General features: G+C 42.1%; 1 protein-coding gene across 1 annotated transcript; it reads left to right on the top strand.

Annotated features, from left to right (window-relative positions):
* Positions 1–1,052: 1,052 nt before the first annotated feature.
* Positions 1,053–22,012, top strand: LOC144702253 (nucleic acid binding protein). Its single transcript, XM_078574222.1, has 8 exons — positions 1,053–1,399; positions 7,179–7,915; positions 14,259–16,066; positions 19,391–19,659; positions 19,741–20,350; positions 21,058–21,139; positions 21,637–21,684; positions 21,769–22,012. Exons 1-8 carry the CDS (start codon positions 1,153–1,155, stop codon positions 21,970–21,972), a joined length of 4,005 nt encoding a protein of 1,334 aa, XP_078430348.1. The 5' UTR covers positions 1,053–1,152; the 3' UTR covers positions 21,973–22,012.
* The last annotated feature ends 1,114 nt before the right edge of the window (positions 22,013–23,126 follow it).

Genomic DNA, 23,126 nt, shown 5'->3' with positions numbered 1-23,126 from the left:
CTTACAGAAAACTTAAGATCAAGTGAACACGTTAAATGATAAAAAAACATATTGAAATGGTATCTAATAACTCAGAAAATAATTACGAACAATAAATATCACTACAAGGATTATCCTAATATTCAATGACTTAATAGAGGATATATACGACTGGAATTTAAATACTTTAATTCACAGATGGAATGTCTAAAATATATTTATAGTTTAGTTAACAGAGTTAGCACAAGATTATTATAGATATTATGATAAAGTTAGGGCTTATGGTCCATGAATATGTGTTACCAGGTAGCAACACATGCTCAATTCCAATAGATTTTTCAATATGTGAGTTCATCCAACTGACTTGAGTATGTTCCTCAAGACTGTAAGATCATCATCTACATTATGTGAATCAATGATGGCCACAATTGATCATTACTTAGTTATCTATTTTCTGTGCTGTATCTGAGAATATTTATGAAGTAGGTACATTAATTTCCATGTTGGATATCTTTTTTGAGGTACATCCGCAGATTGCAATTTTTTTTCACTGTGGGAACTTTTATGGGTGTATTTTGACTTCAGTTTTCTTAGAAAAGTTTGTAAGCAACGCCTACATATATTCATCAACTGAATGCAACACCAATGTAGTACCATGATGATAGAAGTCTAACACTAGTAAATGTATTTGATCCCGTAATTTTAAAAACGCACCCAAAAAATTTTCTTCAAAAATATTTAAATACCTCCGAAGATTTCACCTATAGATTAGCAGTAAAACCCTTCAATTTATTCCAGAAATCACCCCCTATAATGTAAAAAATGTAAATATTTCACCTATAGAATAGCAGTAAAACCCTTCAATTTATTCCAGAAATCACCCCCTATAATGTAAAAAATGTAAATATTTCACCTATAGAATAGCAGTAAAAACCTTCAATTTATTCCAGAAATCACCCCCTATAATGTAAAAAATGTAAAGACGAGATAGAAAATAGTGTCAATCAATTATCATACATTTAAATATAAAATGGGATTGGGCCGGCGATTTGATTATTCGATCGATCCGATGGAGTCGCTCGGCCCTTAAATTTGCTGGTTTTCGCGGTTGTTCGATTCCGTTCCCCCTTCTCGGGGAGCAATCGGAGCGAAGGGGGATCAGCCAGCTCGTCGATGGATCAACCGCTGAAGAAACGAAGGTTGATTGATCCGGCGCCAGAATCATCGCGTTTGAATGAGCCAATCTCCACTTCTCTTCCACTTCCACCTGATGAGGTATTGCAGAAGCGCAAGAACAGGGATGAGCTCCGAAGGGTGCACGATTGTTACAAGCGGATTAGGTTTTACATATCTCAGAATGGATCTCGTCTCAAGAAGGATTTCGATCAGGCGTATCTCTATCTGTTCTCGGCTTCGAAAGGTATAGCCGTTCGTCTGTCAATCATCCCCGCTTGCGTTCTGCCTGTCCCGATCTCTTCTCTTCTCTCAGCATATTTTGGGAACTGTATTATTTGCTCCAGTCTTCTGCTCATCTGATTATTACTTCGTCGAGGAAAAATTCCCTGTTCGAACGACCTTGAGCTTGCCAAAAATTCGCCAAAATAAAGATCTATAGGTTGTTGTTGAATTTTGTTGATAATTGTGCTCAAGGTGGAATAATTGGACTGATTAGTTGGACACAGGTCGGATTTTCATTTCTTGAATGGAATTTGTTTTTCTCTTCACATAACACAAAATGTGGAAATATTATTCAATATCATGATTAATACCTTTTCCGTTACCTGTTACCATGAATTCCAGAAACCATCGTTAACAAATTTGGAGGACGTCTCATGAAGCGCTACATTTCTTTGATTTGGTCATTTTTTATGTCCGAATGTAGGTAGACGGATTCTTCATTGGTTAAACAATCTATGCTTCTGTTGTTCCCAGGTTTCCGTTCTTATTTGATGCTTTCAGCGGAGATATTGTAGGGTTTTTAAAGCTGAGACTAGCCTTTATCTTTTTAGATTAGATTCGTGTAGAAAATTAGCTTTTCTTCATTGTCCGCCAATAACTGTCTGCATTCTCATTCGTTTACTTCCCTCTTGTTTTTTTAGAAAGAAAAAGGAGGATCACCCAAAATCAGTGATCAACTTTTTTTTTGTTTTGAATAAGGGTGAAGATCACCCGAGATCGGTGATCAACCCAAATTTATGGTATACAGAATTGTAGTGAATCCACGGCCGACCAACTTGATCCCTTTATGGTCCTTCACACCCCACCAACCCATTAGGAGACACAATTCTCCACATCATGCAGAACAGTACCTATAGAGACAGCCCTCCACTTTAACATGACATCATTACGGTGCAGCCATATTGCTTAAAAGTACTGTGGGGATCCTTCCCCACCGTGACTGTCCTCTGCAGGCGCCTTCCTAGAGTGAGCTCCGACATACTTCATCTAATGTCATATCCCCCCCAATGAGCTACTGCAAACTCCAAATTTCATGGGCAAACAGAAATTCAAAAAACAGATGTAAGCAGTCTTCCTCTCCTTATGCACAAATGGGACACATTGCCGATCTGTGTGATAGTATGCTCTTTCGTCGGGCTCATGTCATCCGCCGTTTTCTAAGAAGCAGATAGCCAAAAATCCTTATTTTTAGTGGGACTTTCTGCTTCCATAACAGGTGACTAGTAGTAATAATTGACTCGTCTGTCATATCCCTCTGATCCGCTTGTATACATCTTTAACTGACAAAGGTGCGCCCCACTATGTCCAGCAGTGCCGTGTTCCGTTTTCGGGCTGCATATATAAGCTAGTTATATGTATGTGCAGTAAATCTTATACCCGCTGATCTGACAAAGTGCCGTCTACAATTGGGTTCCATGTGGCATCCCAACAATTTTGCACCGAAGTTTGCGGATGCCATGCCAGCACAAAAAGGCAGGGAAAAACCTCTCGCAACTGACCTCTGGCCAACCACTCGTTCATCTAATAGACAATTGTCCCCCAATTTGGGCGTAAAAAACCTTTGAATTTATGAAAAGATCTATCTCAAGCCCTGCAAGAAAGTGGATGCCCCGCTGATTGGGTTCTACTGTTGCTCCCTTCATATCTGTGCTGTAGCTGTCTCTCAAGATCTTCGTAACCATATCTTCCTCCAGTCCCATGATCATGCGCACCCGCTTTCATGGCTTGTAGGTGTAGTACCCCCAGCCCTCCTTGCTCCACCGGTCAGCAAACCACCTCCCACGACACTATAGCCGATTCACTACCATTCCCCAAGCTCAGGGCCTTTATAGGAGAAGCACCTCATCGAGGAATCCAGGCAGCATCCGACCTCTTAGGTAGTTTGGAGTGCACCGATCTCAGCAATATCAGAGGGCCAGCTCTTGATAGCACTCGCTCTGCGAGCCCTCCAGTCTCCTCTCCACTTTCTCGACCACTAGTGCCCAGTCCTTGCTTGACATCCGCCCCCTGTTAGGGATAATCCAAGATAATGCATAGGTTGCACCCAATGGGTGTCCCCAAAGCTTCCAAGCATTGAACCTCTTTCTCCAGTGAAAGGCCTAACCTCACAAACGCGGATTTGGTTTTATTGATATCCAAGACTGAGAAGTTAACAAATAGGTCTAGTAGTATTGAAAGGTTTTGGGTTTCCTCCGTGGAATCATCTATGGAAGAGCGGAATGACCAATGGAAAACGGGCCAGAACAAAGGGGCATGGGATATGGGGGGCCTTGCGATGGTGGCATGGGATAAGGTATGTCGTTCCGTCAAGAGAGGCGGTCTGGGGGTCCTACACATGCAGACTATAAACATGGCACTCCTAACCAAATGGGTGGAGAGAATAATGAATCCATGAGAGGATTTGGTCATCAATTTATTGCATGGCATCTATGGTAGGGGACTGACTTGGGGCATGGGATAAGGTATGTCGTTCCGTAAAGAGAGGCGGTCTGGGGATCCGTATCATGGAGCATCCCTGTTCTAGCAAGGGCTGAGGCAGGTTTTTCCAAGAGTACAAGGTTTTTTTTTGGCCAAGTTAGGCAATGGGACGGCATTCCGATACTGGAGAGTTGCATGGTCGCCGCAGGGTATTTTTAGTGAGGTATTCCCCCGACTGTATGCACTTGCCCAAGATCAACATGCCCACTTGCGTAACTGCTGGGAGGGCGCATGGAACCCGATCATACATGGGGCCTTATCTGACCAGCGTGTGTCCGAGTTCATAGATATGCAGCAATCCCTACTACAGTTACGACCAGAGGATGGAGAAAAAGACAGGTGGGAGTGGACAATGGCCCCTTCTCGGTTCGGAACGCTTATATGATGATCCGACAGGGGCAAGAGGAAGACAGGGCATTAGTCAGCGCATGCAGGTTCATAAGGCGCCAAAGAGTCGCATTGAAGGCGAGATTTTTTGGATGGCTGCTAGCAAGGAAATGATTAATGACAAGAGTTTTTCGCAAAAGGCTATATCCAGATACTTCGTCACAATGCGTGCTATGTACGAATGGGGAGGAAGATTGCAACCATCTTTTCTTTGAATGATCCTTTGCTCCTACGGTTTGGGCCAGCCAGCCACTTTCAAGGATGAAGGTGACATCTGAATTGGCTTTTTGGGACTCGGCACAAAATTGCGCGAGAAGAGGAAACAAGGACGGTGATCGAGCTCTAGCGGTGTTGTGGGCCATCTGGTTACATAGAAACGAGGTATTGTTCAGAGAAAGAAGGGCTTCTACAGATGGAGTAATACATGTAGCTGAAGGAATTAAGGCAGCATGGTCCTCCCAAGCGACGGCAGGTGAAGGGAGATATTGAGGATGATTGAAAGATGGTATAGGGCCTCTATGGTCCAAATGGGAAGTTCACCGATTCATCAGGTGTTCATCCCTTGTTATAGTTAAAAAAAAAAATCTCCTTAGCGGAGTCAAGAGATAAGAATTCAGAAGCAAACAGTGGACTGATATTGTCAAGGAGTCAACAGTGACAACACCCATGAGGTCAAGCCAATTATCATAATGGGAAGCAGTGGGAAGTAGTGCTCTTCCAATAAATGCTTCTTAAACTTTCCTTTCAAGGTAAATTGAACATATTGGCACCATTGAAGAAGGTTCAATCCTGTAAAATGAAATGCAGGAGGTGTGCAAGGCAGAGGATAGTATCAATGACTCAATTCTGATGTTGGGAGAGTAGACGTCCCTGGCGCCAGATTGGCAACAGTATAGAAGAGTCACCAGTAGCCATGATGTTACCTAACAGGAAATCAAGGATGATCAACTGCAAGATCTGAAGGCAGAAGGATGGGGTCGATGCTGGCAGAAACGACATGAGCAACAGCTGAGCTGATATAACCAGACGGAGCAGAGGTGCCGATGGTGCGAATGTCGGCGAGGCGTGAAGGGTGGCGAAGCCCGCGCAAGGAGAGGTGGAGCCAACGTGTACTGCAGCGGAGCCTGAGCGAGCAGAGGTGAAGCCTAACCAAGCTGATAGGAGATCAAATCTGGAGGAAAACTCCCAGATGGTGCTTTGATACCATGAAAAAACCTAGAATTGAAAGAGGCTCAACCCTCATCAAAATGATTTAGGGTTCATTACATGGTACTTGTGGGGAGGAGAGAGTCCAAAATGGGTACATGTTAATGGGCATTTACAAAGAGATAAAAGAGAGAGAACCCATTCAACAGATAATAAAAATAGTTACAAAGAGGACCAAACTGGTTCTTCCCCACCATTCATACCCCTCTTGATCAGCATGAAACAGTACCCTCCGCCTCATGAAAAATGTGTCCATCCCTTGGAAGCAATCTCATTACAATGCAACCAGATCGGTCACAGCAGCGCTAGTACCTGATATGATTCCTATAAAAGTTTATGAAAGGAGAAAACATCAAGGGCGGAAATACTGGTCAAACGTCATAGAGAAGAGCACGGGTCCAGGTACTGCTGACCTGGCAGAATAACTACCAGTTCTTGACTGGTAGTTTAGGGAAGGAATAAAGAACACTATAAATAAAGAAGACTGGGTGAGAAAGGGGATCTTCGGTGGGAGACTTCTTGGGCTTACGAGAGCTGGGAGGACAGGCTGCATTCGGCCAAGCATCCGAGCGGGTTCGCATACGCCAGAAGGACGAGGACGGGAGACAGGAGGGACATCCGCTTGAAAGATCGAGTAGAGCAACTCCCAAATTGTAAGTAATTCGTTTCATATAGAATTTACTACCAATTCGATACAAGAACGTACCAGTACCCTTCCCCACTCCGCGTCCCTCCTGAATATCCGACCCCTGAGAGAGGCCCCGAAGGCCTCTTCTGAAGTGACACCCACACACTGAGCCTTCTGGTTGGCCCAAACTGCCTGAGCGGACGGGCACTGAAAGAACATATGAGAGCAGTCTTCTTCACCTCCAGTGCACAGGCCACACTCTGCCAAGGTGTTTGGGAAGAGCCTCTTGTTGAAGCTTTGTGTCACAAGTCACTGCCTAAGTAGTAACCAACCAAAAATCCACATCTTTAAGGGAACCTTTCGCTTCATTATGGATCTGCAGATGAGAATGGTTTCAAGCTCTTTGTCAATTTCATTTCTCTCTTGTTAAATAAAAACCATAAATGGCCATCATTATTGAGGCTCCAACTTGAGCCAGAATTGAAAATGGTGCATATGGATTTGTATACATCTAAGGATACGCGCAGTGGGGTTAATTAATTTCTTCCATGCAATTTAATACATCAAACTAGTCTTAGGACGTAAAATTTCCCCCTTTTCAATGTACCTACGTCTCCTGCTACAAAATACCTCCAAACCCATGAAAACCCCATTTTTTATGGTTTCGCTTGTATATTTCCTCGTTAAGATATTCAATTTGCAAGGACAGGTAAAAAGATAATCGGATTCCTCTGTGCAGCTTCGTGCGTCTAAACAATTAAAGAAACAAATATACGTTTATAAGATGTGTCACGTCTTATATTCTATTTAATATAAAATCTTTGTACCTTATAGTCTAATGAAGACATTCACTTTTCTATGAAAGACTGTATTTACTTGTATTTTTAAATTCAGCTTTACGTTCCATATATTTAATGATCGGGGTTTCAAATGAGTTATAAGTTGATTCTAAACTTAGTTTAATGAACTTATCGTTCTTTCTAGGATGGAGATTTATTAGGTTACGATGTTCTGATGTCAATTTCTCACGTTTGCTATGTAGGATGTTCGAGTGTACAGCGTATTGTAGCTGAGCTGATTCCTCGTTATGCATCATTCTGCCCATCATCCCTTGAGAATGCGGCACAAGTGGTAATTGATATGCACAACTGTAGCGTTGGTGTTATTAATGGGAGGGAGGATTTTGATGGTGTCGCTTATCAGACAGCAAAAGCATGCATTCTCGGCCTTGTTGATATCTGTTGCTCAGCATCATCTGAGGCTTCAACATCATCCGCTTTTCAGGGAATCTGTTCCCCTGTTTTTGCAAAAGTGTTCAATTTCCTTATTTCCTATCTTGAAATGGTAGAAATTCGTTCAATTGGACGTTGTGCGATACAAAATATTCAGGAGCCTTTGGATTTGTTTCACGAGTTGATACAAAAAGAAGAGGAGAATAAACCTGGACCGTCAAGGCTGTTTTGGTTTCAGGCTCTGTGTCTGCTGAAAGTTTTATTTTCTTGCCCGAGAGATCTTCTTGGAGCCTGTTTTGAGCTTGTATCTTCTCCCTCTACTGATGTGGAACAACGCAAGAAAGGCGTATATTTTATAAATCTAGTTACAATGCAACTGGACGAGATCACAGTGAAACAGGGATATGATAGGAATAACAATGAAGACAATTCGCTTGCAGATCCGGTGGAAATAGGCGTGGAGGACATGGACAGAGGAACACTAATCACTACCAGAAAAGGCAATCATGAGCATTTATGCCCGAGTAATAACTGTTTTTTAGATATGGTAACCTACGAAATATATCTTTTTGGCATTTTAATTGACTTCCTTTGGTATTTATTTTCTATTTATTTAGTTATTCTATTTATTGAGTTATTTTTCTATTTATCCTCTATTACACCGAAGATTTAATTAGTGATTTTGAGGTTTTGGTGTGTATTTCGTTTGTCAAAGAAGTTCACATTTTGGTTTCCTGCCACACACTTGTGTGGTATTTTGAATACATTGCGCAGTAATGTTTTTTATCTTCTGAGAGGCAGGCCCTGATTTTTTCACTTTCAAGCTTCTTTGCTTGTACCATACTTCTTGAGTCAAGCCTACTGATAGAAGATATTCGAAGACATACAGAAGAAGGAAGCTCAGATCTGGTCAATGGACAGTTGACCAGCGTAAGTGACTCTTGTGAGGTCTATAAATAAAGGGGTACACCAACTGGGAGGGGAGTCTTTCTTGTGCAAGAAGTTGTTACGCTTCCCAGGGGAGGAGTCGCGAGTGCGCTGCCCCACCGAACGACCTGGAGGGAGGAGTCCAGCCGCAGAGGAGGACCGCCACGATCAAGAAGGAGCTCGACCGAGGGGGAGAGGCGTCGTGATCATCTCCAGACCAGCTATTTTTCCATTTCCTGTTGCTACAAACTACATTTTCATATTCGGACATTGCAAATCATTGGATCGTGAATTGTTTTGATACTAAGGGTGTGTCAACTGGTATCAGAGCCGGACGACCTTTTCGGACAGAGATTTGGTATTCATTTAAGAAGATCGAAATGTCGGATCAAGAAGATATCAGAGGCAAAACTATAGTCGACGAGATCCCTGTTCCAGTGGAAATTCTTATGGGAATTATGCAGCAATTGCTGGCTATGAATTCTAAACTTGAAGCCAACACGGCTCCCTCCTCAAGGACTGGGGTGAGAGAACAGACCAGGTATGGTCGGGTGCAAATGAACCAAGAAACAACTGCGGATCAAAAGGTAATTTTCCGTAAAGGGGATCTACCTTATTTCAATGGATATAATGCACAAATCTGGTTAAACTGCGTTGAGATATTTTTTAAAGTCAACAGACTTACAGACGAAGAGAAGCTGCAATTGGTCTCCCCCCACATGGAAGGCCCTGCCTTAGGCTGGTTTATTTACACCGAAGAAAATTTCGGTTTCGGCCACTGGTTGGTGTTTCGACAGCACTTCGAAAAGAGGTATCATGTCTCCAACAGATCTCTATGCAATCAATTGATGAGTCTTAAACAGACAGGTACAGTGTCAGAGTATCGCTCGGAATTTGAGGATCTTTGTGCATTTTTATCTCATGTTCCACCTGATATTCAAGAAACTGCGTATTTCAGAGGGCTGAAACCAGCAATCAGAGTGGAATTAAACAAGTATTGACCAGATGGAATTCAAGAAATGATGGACTATTCAATAGAAGCAGAGAGTAATTTAGCCATCCTGGAAGAAGAGGAAAGGGTAACTCACACAAGCCTCACAATTTCACCCTACCCAGGGCAAATTTCTCAAACAAAGGAGAGGGGCAGCATTCGGCCCAGGCGTCCAGAGTAACTCAAAATCCTCTAAGGGGTGATACTTCCCACAAAAGCAACAAGAAGAAAATTACAAAGCTATCTACTGAAGAGTTCTTGCAGCGCAAGGAAAGGGGCCTATGCTATCACTGTAATGATCAATATACACCAGGTCATCGTTGTCAAAAGAAACTCAGTATATACATGCTGGAGGAAGAAGTTGAAGAAGTGGAACAACCTCTCACAGAAGAAGACTTCATGCAATTAGACGAGGGACCCTTAATGACAGGGGAGTTAATGTCTTTGCAGAAGCTTAGCACTGATACGGGTCCAAAGCAGGGTTCCTTCAGGCTCTGGGGAGAGATATATAATCAAAAGGTGACCATCCTCATTGATGGAGGGGCCACTAACAATTTCATTCGACCCACAGTTATTCAGAGACTAAAGATTCCAGTTCATCCTTATCATAAGTTCAGCATTGCCATGGGCGACGGACATTGCAGACAGACGGCTGGAATATGTCTCAATTTACCAATTGCTTTCCAAGGTTTGGCTTTCAAACAGAACTTAGTTCCATTCCCACTAGGGAGTTGTGACTTAATACTTGGGGTTCCATGGCTTAAGACGCTGGGGTGGTTTCACTGTAATTATCACCATCTAATGCTCAAGTTTACTTGGAAGGGTCAGATTCATACTATCATATCCGATCCGGAGTTAAACTCACTTCGGTATTCTTAATTTTATATTGACCAAGCTAATCAAGAATGGGAGAACGCGATCCATCAAATTGCCGAAATCAGAGCGCAAGCGACCACTCATGATCAAGAGGTACCTCCTATTTCAATCGAACAAATTTTACATTGGTTAAATAATACTTATTCCAATGTTTTTGAACAACCAAAAACCCTTCCACCAATCCGAGACGGTGATCATCAGATATATTTGATTTCCGGACCACCTCCGATCAATAAGAGGCATTATAGGTATTCGTACACCCATAAAAATATTTTGGAAGAATTAAAACAAGAGTTACTGGACATGAAGATTATTCGGCATTCCCAAAGCTGTTACGCAAGTCCAGCCTTATTAGTTAAAAAGGACGGTGGGTTTTGACTTTGTGTAGACTACAGATCCTTAAATCAAGTGACTATTACTAACAGATTTCCAATACCTGTGGTGGATGAGTTGTTGGAGGAACTGCATGGTATGACTATATTTTCAAAAATAGATTTGAAATCAGGGTACTATCAGATACGCATGCATCCAGATGATGTCTATAAAACAGCCTTTAAAACGCACCATGGTCATTTCGAATTTTTGGTAATGCCATTTGGTTTATCAAACGTGCCAGCGACATTTCAATCTCTCATGAATTCAATATTTTCCAAACACCTACGCAAGTTCATCCTAGTATTTTTTGATGACATATTGATATACAGCCGGGATTTTCAGGAACATAAGTTACATCTCACTACGGTGTTTGATCTTCTTTCTGAGAATCACCTATATGTCAACTCAAAGAAGTGCAAGTTTGGGTGCAAACGAATTGACTTCCTGGGACATGTCATTTCGGCTGAAGGTGTGTCCACTGATCCAACGAAGATAGTAGCAATTGAACAATGGAAGGCACCCACAACCATCAAGGAGTTGAGGGGATTCTTGGGCCTGACTGGTTATTATCGAAGGTTTGTTCCAAATTATGCTGCCCTCTCTCATCTGCTAACATCTCTTCTGAAGAAAAATTCCTTCAAGTGGTCGGAGGAAGCCCAGGCAGCATTCATCAAGCTGAAGGAAGCTATGACCCAGACGCCGGTCTTAAGGTTACCCGATTTTTCTATACCTTTCAGCATAGAGACCGATGCATCAGATTTTGCGGCAGGGGCTGTATTATTACAAGAAAATCACCCCATTGCCTACTACAGTAAAGCATTATCCAACCAAGCAAAACTCAAATCTGCAAATGAAAGGGAGCTTATGGCAGTGGTGTGGGCTATCCAAAAATGGAAACATTATCTGATGTTCAATCAGTTCAACATATACACTGATCAACTTAGTCTTCGCTTCCTAACAGATCAAAAGGAATTGCCTATCCAATATCATCGTTGGATGTCAAAACTGTTGGGGTACAATTTCACCATACAATACAAGTCGGGGAAGAAGAATGTCGTCGCGGATGCCTTATCTCAAGTCACACAGGTTACGTCAGAAGAGTGTAACTCTATATCCATGACACACTGGTTAGACAAAATGAAACTATTACAAGAGATTAAAGGGGACACCAAGCTGGGTAAAATATTGCAGGATATGGAAGCAGGTAAAGAACCACCACCGGGCTATTCTCTTCAGCAAGGCATCCTTTTGTTCAAGGGAAAGATAGTACTACCCACAAGCTCTTCCTTAATTTCGAAGTTGTTGCACGAGTTTCACGATTCTAATATCGGTGGTCATGGGGGATTCCAGAGAACATTGAAAAGAATGTCACAACAAGCTGTATGGGCGGGTATGAGAAAACAAATCAAAACTCACGTGAATTATTGTCAGACCTGCCAACAACAAAAAACGTCTACATTATCGCCAGCAGGCTTGTTACAACCTCTACCCGTCCCTAATCAAATATGGGAGGATATCACAATGGACTTAATAGAGGGCCTACCCAAATCAGAAGGTGCAGACTCAATAATGGTGGTTGTTGATCGTCTAAGTAAATACAGCCATTACATAGTGGTTAAACATCCTTTTAAGGCAATAACCATAGCCGAAATTTTCGCTAAGGAGATTGTCAGACTCCACAGCATTCCTAATTCTATCGTCTCCGATCGGGGAAGTTTATTTACAAGCCATTTCTGGAAAGAGCTACATCGACTTCAGGGGACTCACCTTAAATTCAGCTCGTCATACCACCCGGAGGCGGATGGTCAATCAGAAGTAACCAATAGGGGTCTGGAATGTTACTTGCGGTGCTTTGCATCAGAGAATCCAAAGAAATGGAAAAACTGGTTACACTGGGCGGAGTATAATTATAATACATCATACCATACATCCATTCGAATGTCTCCATTCAAGGCAGTATATGGACGTGACCCACCAACCTTACTACGTTATGGGTCAACCCCTTCTCCTTTTGATTCCATTGATCAATTATTGACAGAAAGAGATCAAGTATTAACAAGTCTTAAACAGCATCTAGCCAAGGCACAATCTCGCATGAAATCTCAAGCCGACAAGCACCGGAGGGATGAAGAATTTAAGGAAGGGGATATGGTCTACTTAAAAATAAGACCTTACCGAATGAAGTCACTGGCAAGAAGGGTTTGCGAAAAACTGAGCCTGAAATTTTTTGGCCCGTATAAAATTTCTCAGAAAATTGGACCAGTAGCGTATAAATTGGAATTGCCCAGAACAGCAACTTTACATCCTGTTTTCCATGTTTCTCTCTTAAAAAGGGCGCTTGGCCCTCACCAACCTAACAGTCAACCTTTACCAGCTGAATTAACGGATGACTATGTATGGCAGGTTTACCCGGAGGATGTCCTCAATACTCGTCGTACTCCATATGGTGACGAAATCCTAGTCAAATGGTCAAACTTACCGTCAGACGAAGCTTCGTGGGAGCCAGTGCACAGAGTGCGTAAGATATTTCCTGACTTCCAGCTTGAGGACCAGCGGGATCTTCATGGGGGGTGTATTGATAGACGCTATTTGAAGACATACAGAAGAAGGAAGCTCAGATCTGGTCAACGGACAGTTGACCAGCGTAAGTGACTCTTGTGAGGTCTATAAATAAAGGGGTACACCAACTGGGAGGGGAGTCTTTCTTGTGCAAGAAGTTGTTACGCTTCCCAGGGGAGGAGTCGCGAGTGCGCTGCCCCACCGAACGACCTGGAGGGAGGAGTCCAGCCGCAGAGGAGGACCGCCACGATCAAGAAGGAGCTCGACCGAGGGGGAGAGCCATCGTGATCATCTCCAGACCAGCTATTTTTCCATTTCCTGTTGCTACAAACTACATTTTTCATATTCGGACATTGCAAATCATCGGATCGTGAATTGTTTTGATACAAAGGGTGTATCGCCTACATGTAATTTTTATTTTCCTTTTATGCCTAATTTAGCGGAAGCAGGTGGAGTGACTCCATGTTTCCATGCTGTATAACTGTAGTTGGCTAGAACTGCTCTGCAACATATTTGTCCTCACATCCTTTTGAAAATGCTAAATTTGTGTCATAAAAATTTTCAAAGAACTTTATTTTTCCGGTGTACCTGTGAAATAGTAGTGCGATCATGTTATGCCAGCCCCCAAGTTCTGAACTGTCAGCGCTCACCCTCCCAATATCCTGGCCCTGTGTGTCGGCAGAGAAGAAGAAACAAAATGGCACAGTGTGCCCATCCATCAAGAAATAGCGTTTATATGTATACTGGATACCCATGTTGGATTTTATAAGGGTATTTCTACAATATCGGTAATAGTTAAAATAACAGAATAAAAAGCAAATTAAAAGGAAATAAGTGGGCATCTGTTGACATGTACAAATATTTCCTAGTTTTGGCCTGACTTCAGGATACGAATGACTTGGAATGCTGTACATTTTTTTCTGCAGATTGCTTAAGGTTGTTCAAGAGTGACCTGGTTTTAGATGGATAGTCTTCATTTTCAGCACTGCAATTAATGATTCTGATTGTCATTTTTTCATTTATAGTAAGTATTGCTCCAGGGAAACCTATTCAATTCATCGCAAAAGAGATATACAATCTTGAATTTTGTTCTTTCTTGATATGACGGTTGGCAGATTTATAGAGTTCGGCATAGTTGTGGCTCATCCTGTTGTTGTTGTAGGTCATTGTCGGAGACCCTTCTTTGAAGGATTGGGTCCTAATGAAGTGGAAAGGGTTGCAAAATTTACTTCAGCCGGAAAGATTTGAAGTATTATCGCAATTTCTGGAGCGCGTCTTTGGATCTTCAGGCAAGGTATTTCAAGAATTAGTTGCTCTTCAGAATGATGTGGACAATGCGGACTCTTCAAAAAACGGTCTTCACGATGATAAACCAGCTGACTCATCTGTCAGAGCTCATGATTTGACATCCAGTGATGTCCCTGATGGCATTGTTCTTAAAAGAAAAAATAACGATCGTAGAAATATCTCAAGTGAAACATTGAGATCAAACTTGTCAAAGCATGTGAACAAAGCTCAGCGCATTCCATACCGTGAAGGTGAAAACATTGAAGGTTCGATTTTGTCTGAAAAAGAGGGAAGCTCTTGTGAGAAAGAATCCTTGGTTGATAGCTCTCTCTTTCGCAAAAACTTGTCGAGCACAAAGCTGCGGAATGAATGCGCTGGTTTGGAGAAGGTAATTCCTGGATCTAATGATAGAAAAACCACAGTTACTCGTGCTGAAGTTATTTCACCTGGGACAGAGTCTGGTCAAGTAGTCTGGTACTCTGATGGGGACCCTTCTGCCATGGATGTTTTTTCAGCGTCCAAGCAGCTATGGATCAGTTCACTTGGCAGTGATGCCTCCGAATCTGTAGTTAGACTGCAGTTTGAGGACTTCGGCCCAGTCAAGCATTTCTATTTCTTTGGTGACAGGGACTTTGCTATGATAGAGTACCGGAACATCATGGACGCCGTCAGGGCTCGTGAATTCATGGGCGGCTCATCTCCTTGGGGTGCCAGTCTTCTAGTTAAATTCCTGGACTCTGGGTTGGGCTGCAAGGGGACATTCCACGGGGTGGCTATAGGCGACAGTTGTCATGTTTATGTCGGAAAGATACAAAATCAGCAGGCTAAAGAGGAACTACTCCAAGGATTAGTTTCTGCAGGATTGAATGGCCCACGCACAGTCACTGATATCTCTGGCGAAAGTGCGTTGATGCTTGAGTTCTTCAATGCTGAGCAAGCAGCTCTGGCAATGGAACATATCAGAGAAAACCGTAGGGAGAGTAAATCTCATGAGGAGGGAAATGTGAGTATCCTATCTAATCGAGACACTAAAGTTAGCGGCAACTCATTCTATCAGCTCCTTGTGAAACATGTAGATTCTTGCGTCTCTGAGCAGGAATTAGTCAGTGCCTTCTCCATGTATGGTGAGATCATCCGGCATAAATTTATTCGACACAACGGTGTTTGCTTGCTGGATTTCCGTTCAATTGAGGCTGCACAGCTTGCAAAGTATAATTTGAATGGGGCAAGATTCGGGTCATTGCATGTTTCTGTTGAAATGCAATCAGAGTCCTCTGACATTGTCGTCAACAAATCAGCATCATCACCTTCTACATCGAACAAAGAAAACTCTGACAATGAATTCATAGCTTCTCAATTGTCTGCACTTTTTTCTTCCATCTGCACAAGATTTGGCGTAAATGAATCCAATAATTACCATCTGGTATCCATGACGGAAGAAGATCAAGTAGCAACAAACGCTCTTTTTATTAGTTTCGTGGACATCATTTCTCCATCTTTCGATGATGAGCTGAAGGGATTTTGCAACTTTGCAGCTGGAAAAGCGGGGTCTTTGGTTAAACTCACACGTCTGAATCTGCAGAGTCCTTGTTGGATGGTAGAATTCAACTGTGTAGATGCGGCTACTGAAGCTTTGAAGAATATTCGGAGTTGTCCCAGCATTTCCTTGCATGTTACTTTCAGGTTTGGCTTTTACACCTGTCAAGTTGCATTGATGCCCTTATTTTGTCATTTTCTTAAAGTCAGAGATTCTATCATTATTCGTCTTCACCTTCATACTAGTCCAATTCATGTTTCAATATCTTTTGACGAAGAAAAGTTCCCATTGTTTTTTGTATTTGATGCCTTGACTCTTATTATATTTCGACCAAGTCTAATGCCTTGTTAGAATTCAAAGTAAGTTTGGTTATATGGCCATTTTGTGGAGTTAAACATCGGAGAACATTTTTCTCATGCAATTCTCTGACTCCAAGTCTTACCAAAGTTGTGGATATTATTTATGTTCTCGCGTCTATTTCAGATTTTACTCCATGTTTTCGTACTGTACACTGTTGGAGATAGGGGTTTATGTGTATGTCCTCTTTGGGTTTCCTATTGTATGAGGGGAACCTCCATTTGTAAATGAGTTAAGGTTTGTACATCATTCACACTCCGCCTGACTCCCTGGGCTGCAGGGTTGTTTCCACTGCCCTGCTCTCGTGTCTCATCATTTATGCTTCTGCTTCTCCCCACCCTTGTGAAGTTCTTCATCCACAACTGTATTTGGTCGTTGTAGTGTTTTACACATAAACTTTAATTTATTCATCTTATTGGAGCTAGTTGCATCTTGATTGTGCCAAAAGCTCTTTGAACGTTCATGGCAGCCCATGATACCTTTATTTCACTCCTTTCACTGCTCATACTAGATACAGTTTTGGGGGTCTAACCATATACCAATCTTTTTGTACTCCCCTGGTATTAAGATTGACTTCCTGCAGCCGTGGTACGCCATACGATTAGTGTCCCTTTGTAACTCTGCATGGTCCATTATATAGGGGCCATAGACCGCCCCCTGCTTAATGTTTTAGAGGACCCATAATATTAGACCCTCTAAGACTTCTGTATTAAAGGGGTTCTTACCTCATACCTGAGGTATGAAGTTATCTTTTCATACCCTAAACTCTCATCACAGGTCAAAGAGTGCAATGCCTGGTGACGTCTGAAACACGACAACGATCAGTATGGTTTCTATTAAAAAAACTGATGAGATATTTGTTAATCTCGTTAGTGAAGGATTCTTACCAGAACCTCAATGCGCTCCTGTAACCGGGGTAGTGTATCTTGGGACTTAGCTCATTAAGGGCATTTTGGTCATTTCACTCTTATGATGACTCATTTTTAACTGATCTTGTTCGCTGACGAGCTTTCCTTTATTACACTTTCTTTGTATGACATGTAACATGTCTTTCTATTTTTGGCCATTGTGTGTAACCCACATACCCCATTATTTAAGGGGCACACAGGAACAGATTGAGTTGAGACCTATTTTTGTTTCTTGGTTCTCCCTGTTGGTTCTTCTCCTGTCCACCTGTCGTCTTGGGCTTCGGTGAGAAGTCAACAGATGCAGCTCTCACCGAAGAAGAGCAGCCAATATTGAAGAATTGAAATTGCTGTTTGGCTCAGCCTCACCTCGGTCTTCTTTTGGTCCCTCTACCCTCGAGCGTCCATCAATCCCAAGCCACTCAAGATTTCCTCACTGGTTCTTCTGCCTATTCTCCAACGCTGCTGACCCCTTCTTGCTAGGGTTCCACAAAAAGAGCATCCATTACTCGAATTTAATTTCTACTCATTTCTCATTAGTGTCTCCCTCAACCATCAACAATTCCCTTCCCCTTGTGATCTTCCATCCTTCACCAGATCTCCAACTGGTTTGTCTCTGGGGTACCTCCTGATCAATTTCTCCTCTATCCTCTTCCTTGGTAGCAACCTAAATCAAGGTTTTAACCAAACTCCAAAGCACCCCAGCGGCAGGGGGGATAGATGACATCTCCCGACTGCAGCAAATAGTTAAGAACAAAAGGCTTTCCAGTGCTGTAGAGATAATCTTCTTCAGAGAAAGATATCATTGTTGGAGGTTAACATGGTAGCAGAGTGATGTCAACTCTTGTCTATGAAGACAATACTCTCTACAGCACAGGAAAGCCTTTTGTATCCCCCCTGCCGCTGGGGTACTTAGGACACTTCAATGAAGTGTGGATCAGGGGGTCAGTTATTTTCCTTTGAAGAATCAGGGGGTTAGAAGCAATTGGCTCCAAGATTTCTCCATAAGAAAGATCTGTACCATGGTTAATATCACTCGCTCATAATAAAGATCTCCTTAGGAGGGCGATCAAGAAGTGAAATTTGATCAATATTTGAGTCCCTATCTCTCTCCATCTTTGGACTAAAGGGCGATGTCCATTCCATCCCCAGTCCCCTGTCAGCGTGCAGTCTGCAGGTATTCCTTGTCTAGGTGCAGCCCATTCAGCTGACCAACAATTCCCTACTTCCTGCTATCGCTTCACCGGATCTTCAGTGGGCTCACTTCTGTGTCGATCCCTAGTCCACTACAGATCAACTCCTCTGTCCCTGTCTCACTATCCCTCTCTCTTCAACAATATTTGGAAACTTCCATGATATAACTTTACGAATCTATCATCTTCTTCTAGCTACAGTTCAAGTATACATATTCAGCTTGGAGATTATATTTTTTAACGTTGTCACCAGAAAGCTTCTGCCATTTTCTCCATTGAGTGCGCAAATGTCATCTTCAAAACCCATGGTTAATCTGTCTTTTATAATGAGTTTTTCCTTTTAAATGTGCTTCCAGTGATGTCGCACTGGATTATGTGTCATCTCAATTGCCGACTGGCTACCCCAATTGAATGAGATAGAGGCTCCTTACTGGATACTGATATTTCTTGTGTAGAATAATGTCTCCCTTCTGAATCTTTATAATCCTTCTTTGAGGGTGGATAGTCATTTTTTTAGGCTGGATGTTAATTGAATTCTCGAGGCCTACTATCAAGAGTCTTCGTGTCCATCTGGCTGATTGTTACCTTGCTCTTGCCCCAATAGCTTGATAGTCTTCGAGGAAACTTAAGTGACCCGACTTCCAGTTTGTTAAAGAGGAAGTTTTACCCATGAATCTTTTGAGCTATCTAGAATTTTCTTTTGGTATCTATACCTCTAGTGCCTTTGGTTGGCAACAATATGCAAAGCTCTATTTTTTTGAACATGGTTTTTACCGGAGCATGTACCTTTCTCTCGGTGAAATAAAACGGCTTTCCTGTAGACGGTAGCTCTCTTGTATTGCTCGATGCAGAGCCATTGTGAGAAAGTTTTTGTGGATTTGAGTCCAAGAAACATAATGAGAAATCCAGAATATCAAAGCATCACGTCCGAAACTGAATTTAAACTGAATAATGAAGTTTCGCAGTTCACTTAATCTTATATGAATATTTGTGTGTTCACTCTTTCCCCTTACAGAAATCCTTCGGTTGCGTTATGTTTGGAAGAGGAGAGTACTTCTGATAGATTCAACCCACTCAGCAGGGAAGTGAAACTAGGAACCCGCCAACATGTGTCCTCTTTATTAAACAGCTCTGAAAGCAAGGCGAACAAAGCAGTGTCTCCGAAAATAAAAGTGGAAAATATGGGGCCAAAAATGCAAAAGCAGCAATCGTTTCATTCCAAATGGGGGCAGAGAAGTTCTGCGAACAGAACGGACACTGATGTGGCACAGACACAAGTTGTTGGTGAGCAGTTGACTTTCTTCCCCTCTAACGTCGATCAACTCTCTTCTGTGAACTAAAAGGTTCATTTTCTTATCCTAACAGACGGTCAGGAACAAAGCTGGAAGCATGATAAACAGAATGAGCATCATGAATTTGCTTCATCTGATGGCACATCATGGCCGCCGCCTTCTGTTAGAACCGCAGGCATGGTCGTTACACCGCCGCCTGTTCCATCAACGTCATACCCGCATCCTGTCTTCACTACATCGTGCAATTCTTGGGATGCACATTCTGTCAACCAACCCTTATCACTTCATCAGAACCCAGCAAGCCTACATGTTAGCATGGGTGTGACTGTCCCTTTTATACCCCCCTCTGTGACTCCTTTAGCCCAGATCCCAGGAAACTCTATTCATCAGCAGCTGGCTTGCCCTGCTTCATCTTCCGCTTCACTGCCTCTGCCTCCTCCGCCACCTGATCTGCCACCATTGCCGCCGCCTCCACCACCGCCGTTACCCATTTCTCAGCCGCCGTTCGTTCCACCTCCGCCAAGCTCTCCACCACCTCATCAGCATTCGTCTTCAGAGGCTTCGGCTGCTAGTTTATGGCATGGTTCCCTGTGCAAAAGTGGTGCTCACTACTGTGCAGTTTATGCGAGTGGAGAGAACACAGACAAGTGCAAGTACTCCAATGGTCTTTTTGAGCCGGCTAAGTAAGTTTAACTTGTTTAGCTCCATTAAAAATTCACATTTTGCCTTCAGTGTGTCCGAACAATGTTGACTTGTCATGCTGGATGACAGTTCACTGATGACACCAACTTTAATGGGTGCGAAGATTGTCATCACTGTCAACCATCTATGGTGTAAGAAAATTATTGTCAATGTCATTGTAATCACCAACTAGGCCGGTTGATGTTGATGGGGTTGACGATTTTCTTGAAAAATTTTTTAGTAAGTTGATGGCTGACATTGACAGATGGTGTCAACCCTCTGTGATACCTGTGAATGTCAACCGTCAACGGTTACTGTATTGACGTCATCGTCATTGTAAGCCTCTACAATTCATCAGCGTGAACATCATTGTCATCGTCAATGACACTGACCAACGATGATGGTGATGAGTGCATAACTGTCTTTGATTAGATTTTTTCGTAAATCTTTTAAAATTTTCAAAAAAAAATATCCATACCTCTTTGGTGAATTATAACACATGCAGCTTTCCTGAGGTTCTTCAATCCTCCCTTTTCGCTTTTTTTTGGGAATAAAGGAAAGTGTAAGATAATTCTTGTCATTAAATAATGTAAATTTGTTAGAGAAAAATCTCTAGGGCACGGGAGCCGTTGGTCTGATTTAGCACTCTATCCTTCTCTCGTTGCATTGTTGATTTCTTCGTCTATCTGTCTTTTTGTTTTATCAACAGTTGGCCGTCAAAACTGGATGTGACGCAGCGTACTGCCTTTCGCCATGTAAAGACAACGTTTTCAAGCGCCCAGCCACACAAGGTGAACACAACGCTTTCACATGCACTAGCTCATATCCATTACATTTGATCTGCTTACTCTTAAGTTTTTGAAATTTTTAACTATATTGTCGAGATTACTGATGATCGAACGAGAGAAGATGGCAGAAGTAGAAAACAAAGTAGTTCTGAATTTATTCCAAAAGGATCAAAATTTACAATAATACGTCTATTGATTTTATAGTAGCCGTCTAATGGCTAGCCTGCCAACGGCTAGTTTGACTAGCCATTAGCCGCAGTTAGTGGGCTCGATAGAGGCTTAAAACTGGGCCCGATAACTCTCTTCTTAAGCTTGGACTCTTCCTTGTATTTTAGCCCATATCTTCAACATATATTAATCAACTGATTACAATAACAATTAACCGTTCTGTGATTTCTCAAATGAAAATCTGAGTTTTTACAATGATCAAGTCCCATATGTTATTTACTCCTCCCATGATTTTTAATATAATTTTCTGTTTTTTCCTTACCATTGAACAGAGGGAGGTCTGCCGGCTGCTGCCGACAGCTGCGGCCGACGTCAAAGGGGTAAGTAAGCTGGATAAAAAAATTTATTCAACGGCTTAAAAATGTATTAAGGGGCGTTAAATTGAAGGCTTGACTTGAATGCAGCTGCGAGACTTTGCATCGTATCTAAAGCAGAGGGAGTGTGCAGGGGTGATCAAGCTGGCGGCGACGGGGTCCATGTGGGCGAGGGTGCTCTTCATCCTTCCCAACTCACCCGAGGTTTGCTCCCTGTTGACCATATCACCCCATCCCTCTGACTCTCTCGTTGCCCTCGTTCTCCCCAAAGATACCTCCGTTGACTCCACCTGACCCACATTATGCCATTCTGTATAGTTTGTCATTCTCTTGAGTGAGATAAGAGAGATGGACGTGTGGATGAATAGATATATGGATGGATGGATGGATGGACGGACTGACTAGATGGTCAGATGGTTGGATACAGAGATGAGAGATGGATGGATAGATTAGTGTTATAGATAGGTCAATGAAAAACAATTATCCTTCAGCAGTCATCAGTCATTTTACTGGTCCATAGAATCAACTACTATGATAAACAGATGATTTTTCATGAGAATGTGATTGAGCATAAAACATTGCGAAGGATTTGCAGGTGAGGTGAAATAAGACTTCTTACATTGGAAGTTAAAGGTGAATAATTTGCATGTACAAATTCCTGCTTAAGTAGTTCTCCAAGTCCTTGAATCAAGTGCAATTTTTATGGTATTTTTCATGCTTAAAACGTTATTGAACCATTAGTTTTGCAAGCATTTGTTTCTCTGAGTAATGTGAAAATTATATAACGAGAATGAACAAAAGTATTTTGTTCCACTGATAACTTTTCTACCCTAACTTTCCGGAGAGTTTTAGGATGTATATTTTTTTACAGGCGCGATAACCCAATATAACCGTGTGGGCCACCATTGAAATTACTTTTTAAGTCTACATACTTGCCTGAAAATCATGGGGAAGCGATTATAAACACTGCATATTCAACTTTTTTGTTTATAACAATAGGACTCTCAATTCCATTATTGCGCATCTTGTTGTGTGAATCGACATGATGCCGATTGTTCATACATGGAACAATTGATAAGCATCTCCGTCAAACATTCGAATTCATGTGAACATCCAGATAATTATGATGATTATGTATAAGACATTGATATGTGAATCGACAGTGTACATATTGATAGATGAAATTACTTCCTCAATTAGAGTCATCAATCATCCAAGTGGCCATTTCCCTCAAAATGAAAGCGTACGCTTTATTTTGCCATAATTGAATGGGTGCAACGCCATTTGACACCGAATTCCGTACCCGTAATTTGTCCTTCCATTTCTACACTTTTTAATCAATCCTTTGGCTTCGATTAATTCAAAAGGTGACTTTTAATTCAAACGTTGTACAGCATCCACCGGATGAAATTATGTTACATAAAGAAACATGTTAGTATATCAAGAGA

The sequence above is a fragment of the Wolffia australiana genome, chromosome 4, assembly GCF_029677425.1.
Source record: "Wolffia australiana isolate 7733 chromosome 4, ASM2967742v1".
Taxonomy (NCBI): domain Eukaryota; kingdom Viridiplantae; phylum Streptophyta; class Magnoliopsida; order Alismatales; family Araceae; genus Wolffia; species Wolffia australiana.
The sequence above is the reverse complement of the archived record's forward strand: the minus strand, read 5'-3'. Positions and strand labels throughout refer to the sequence as shown.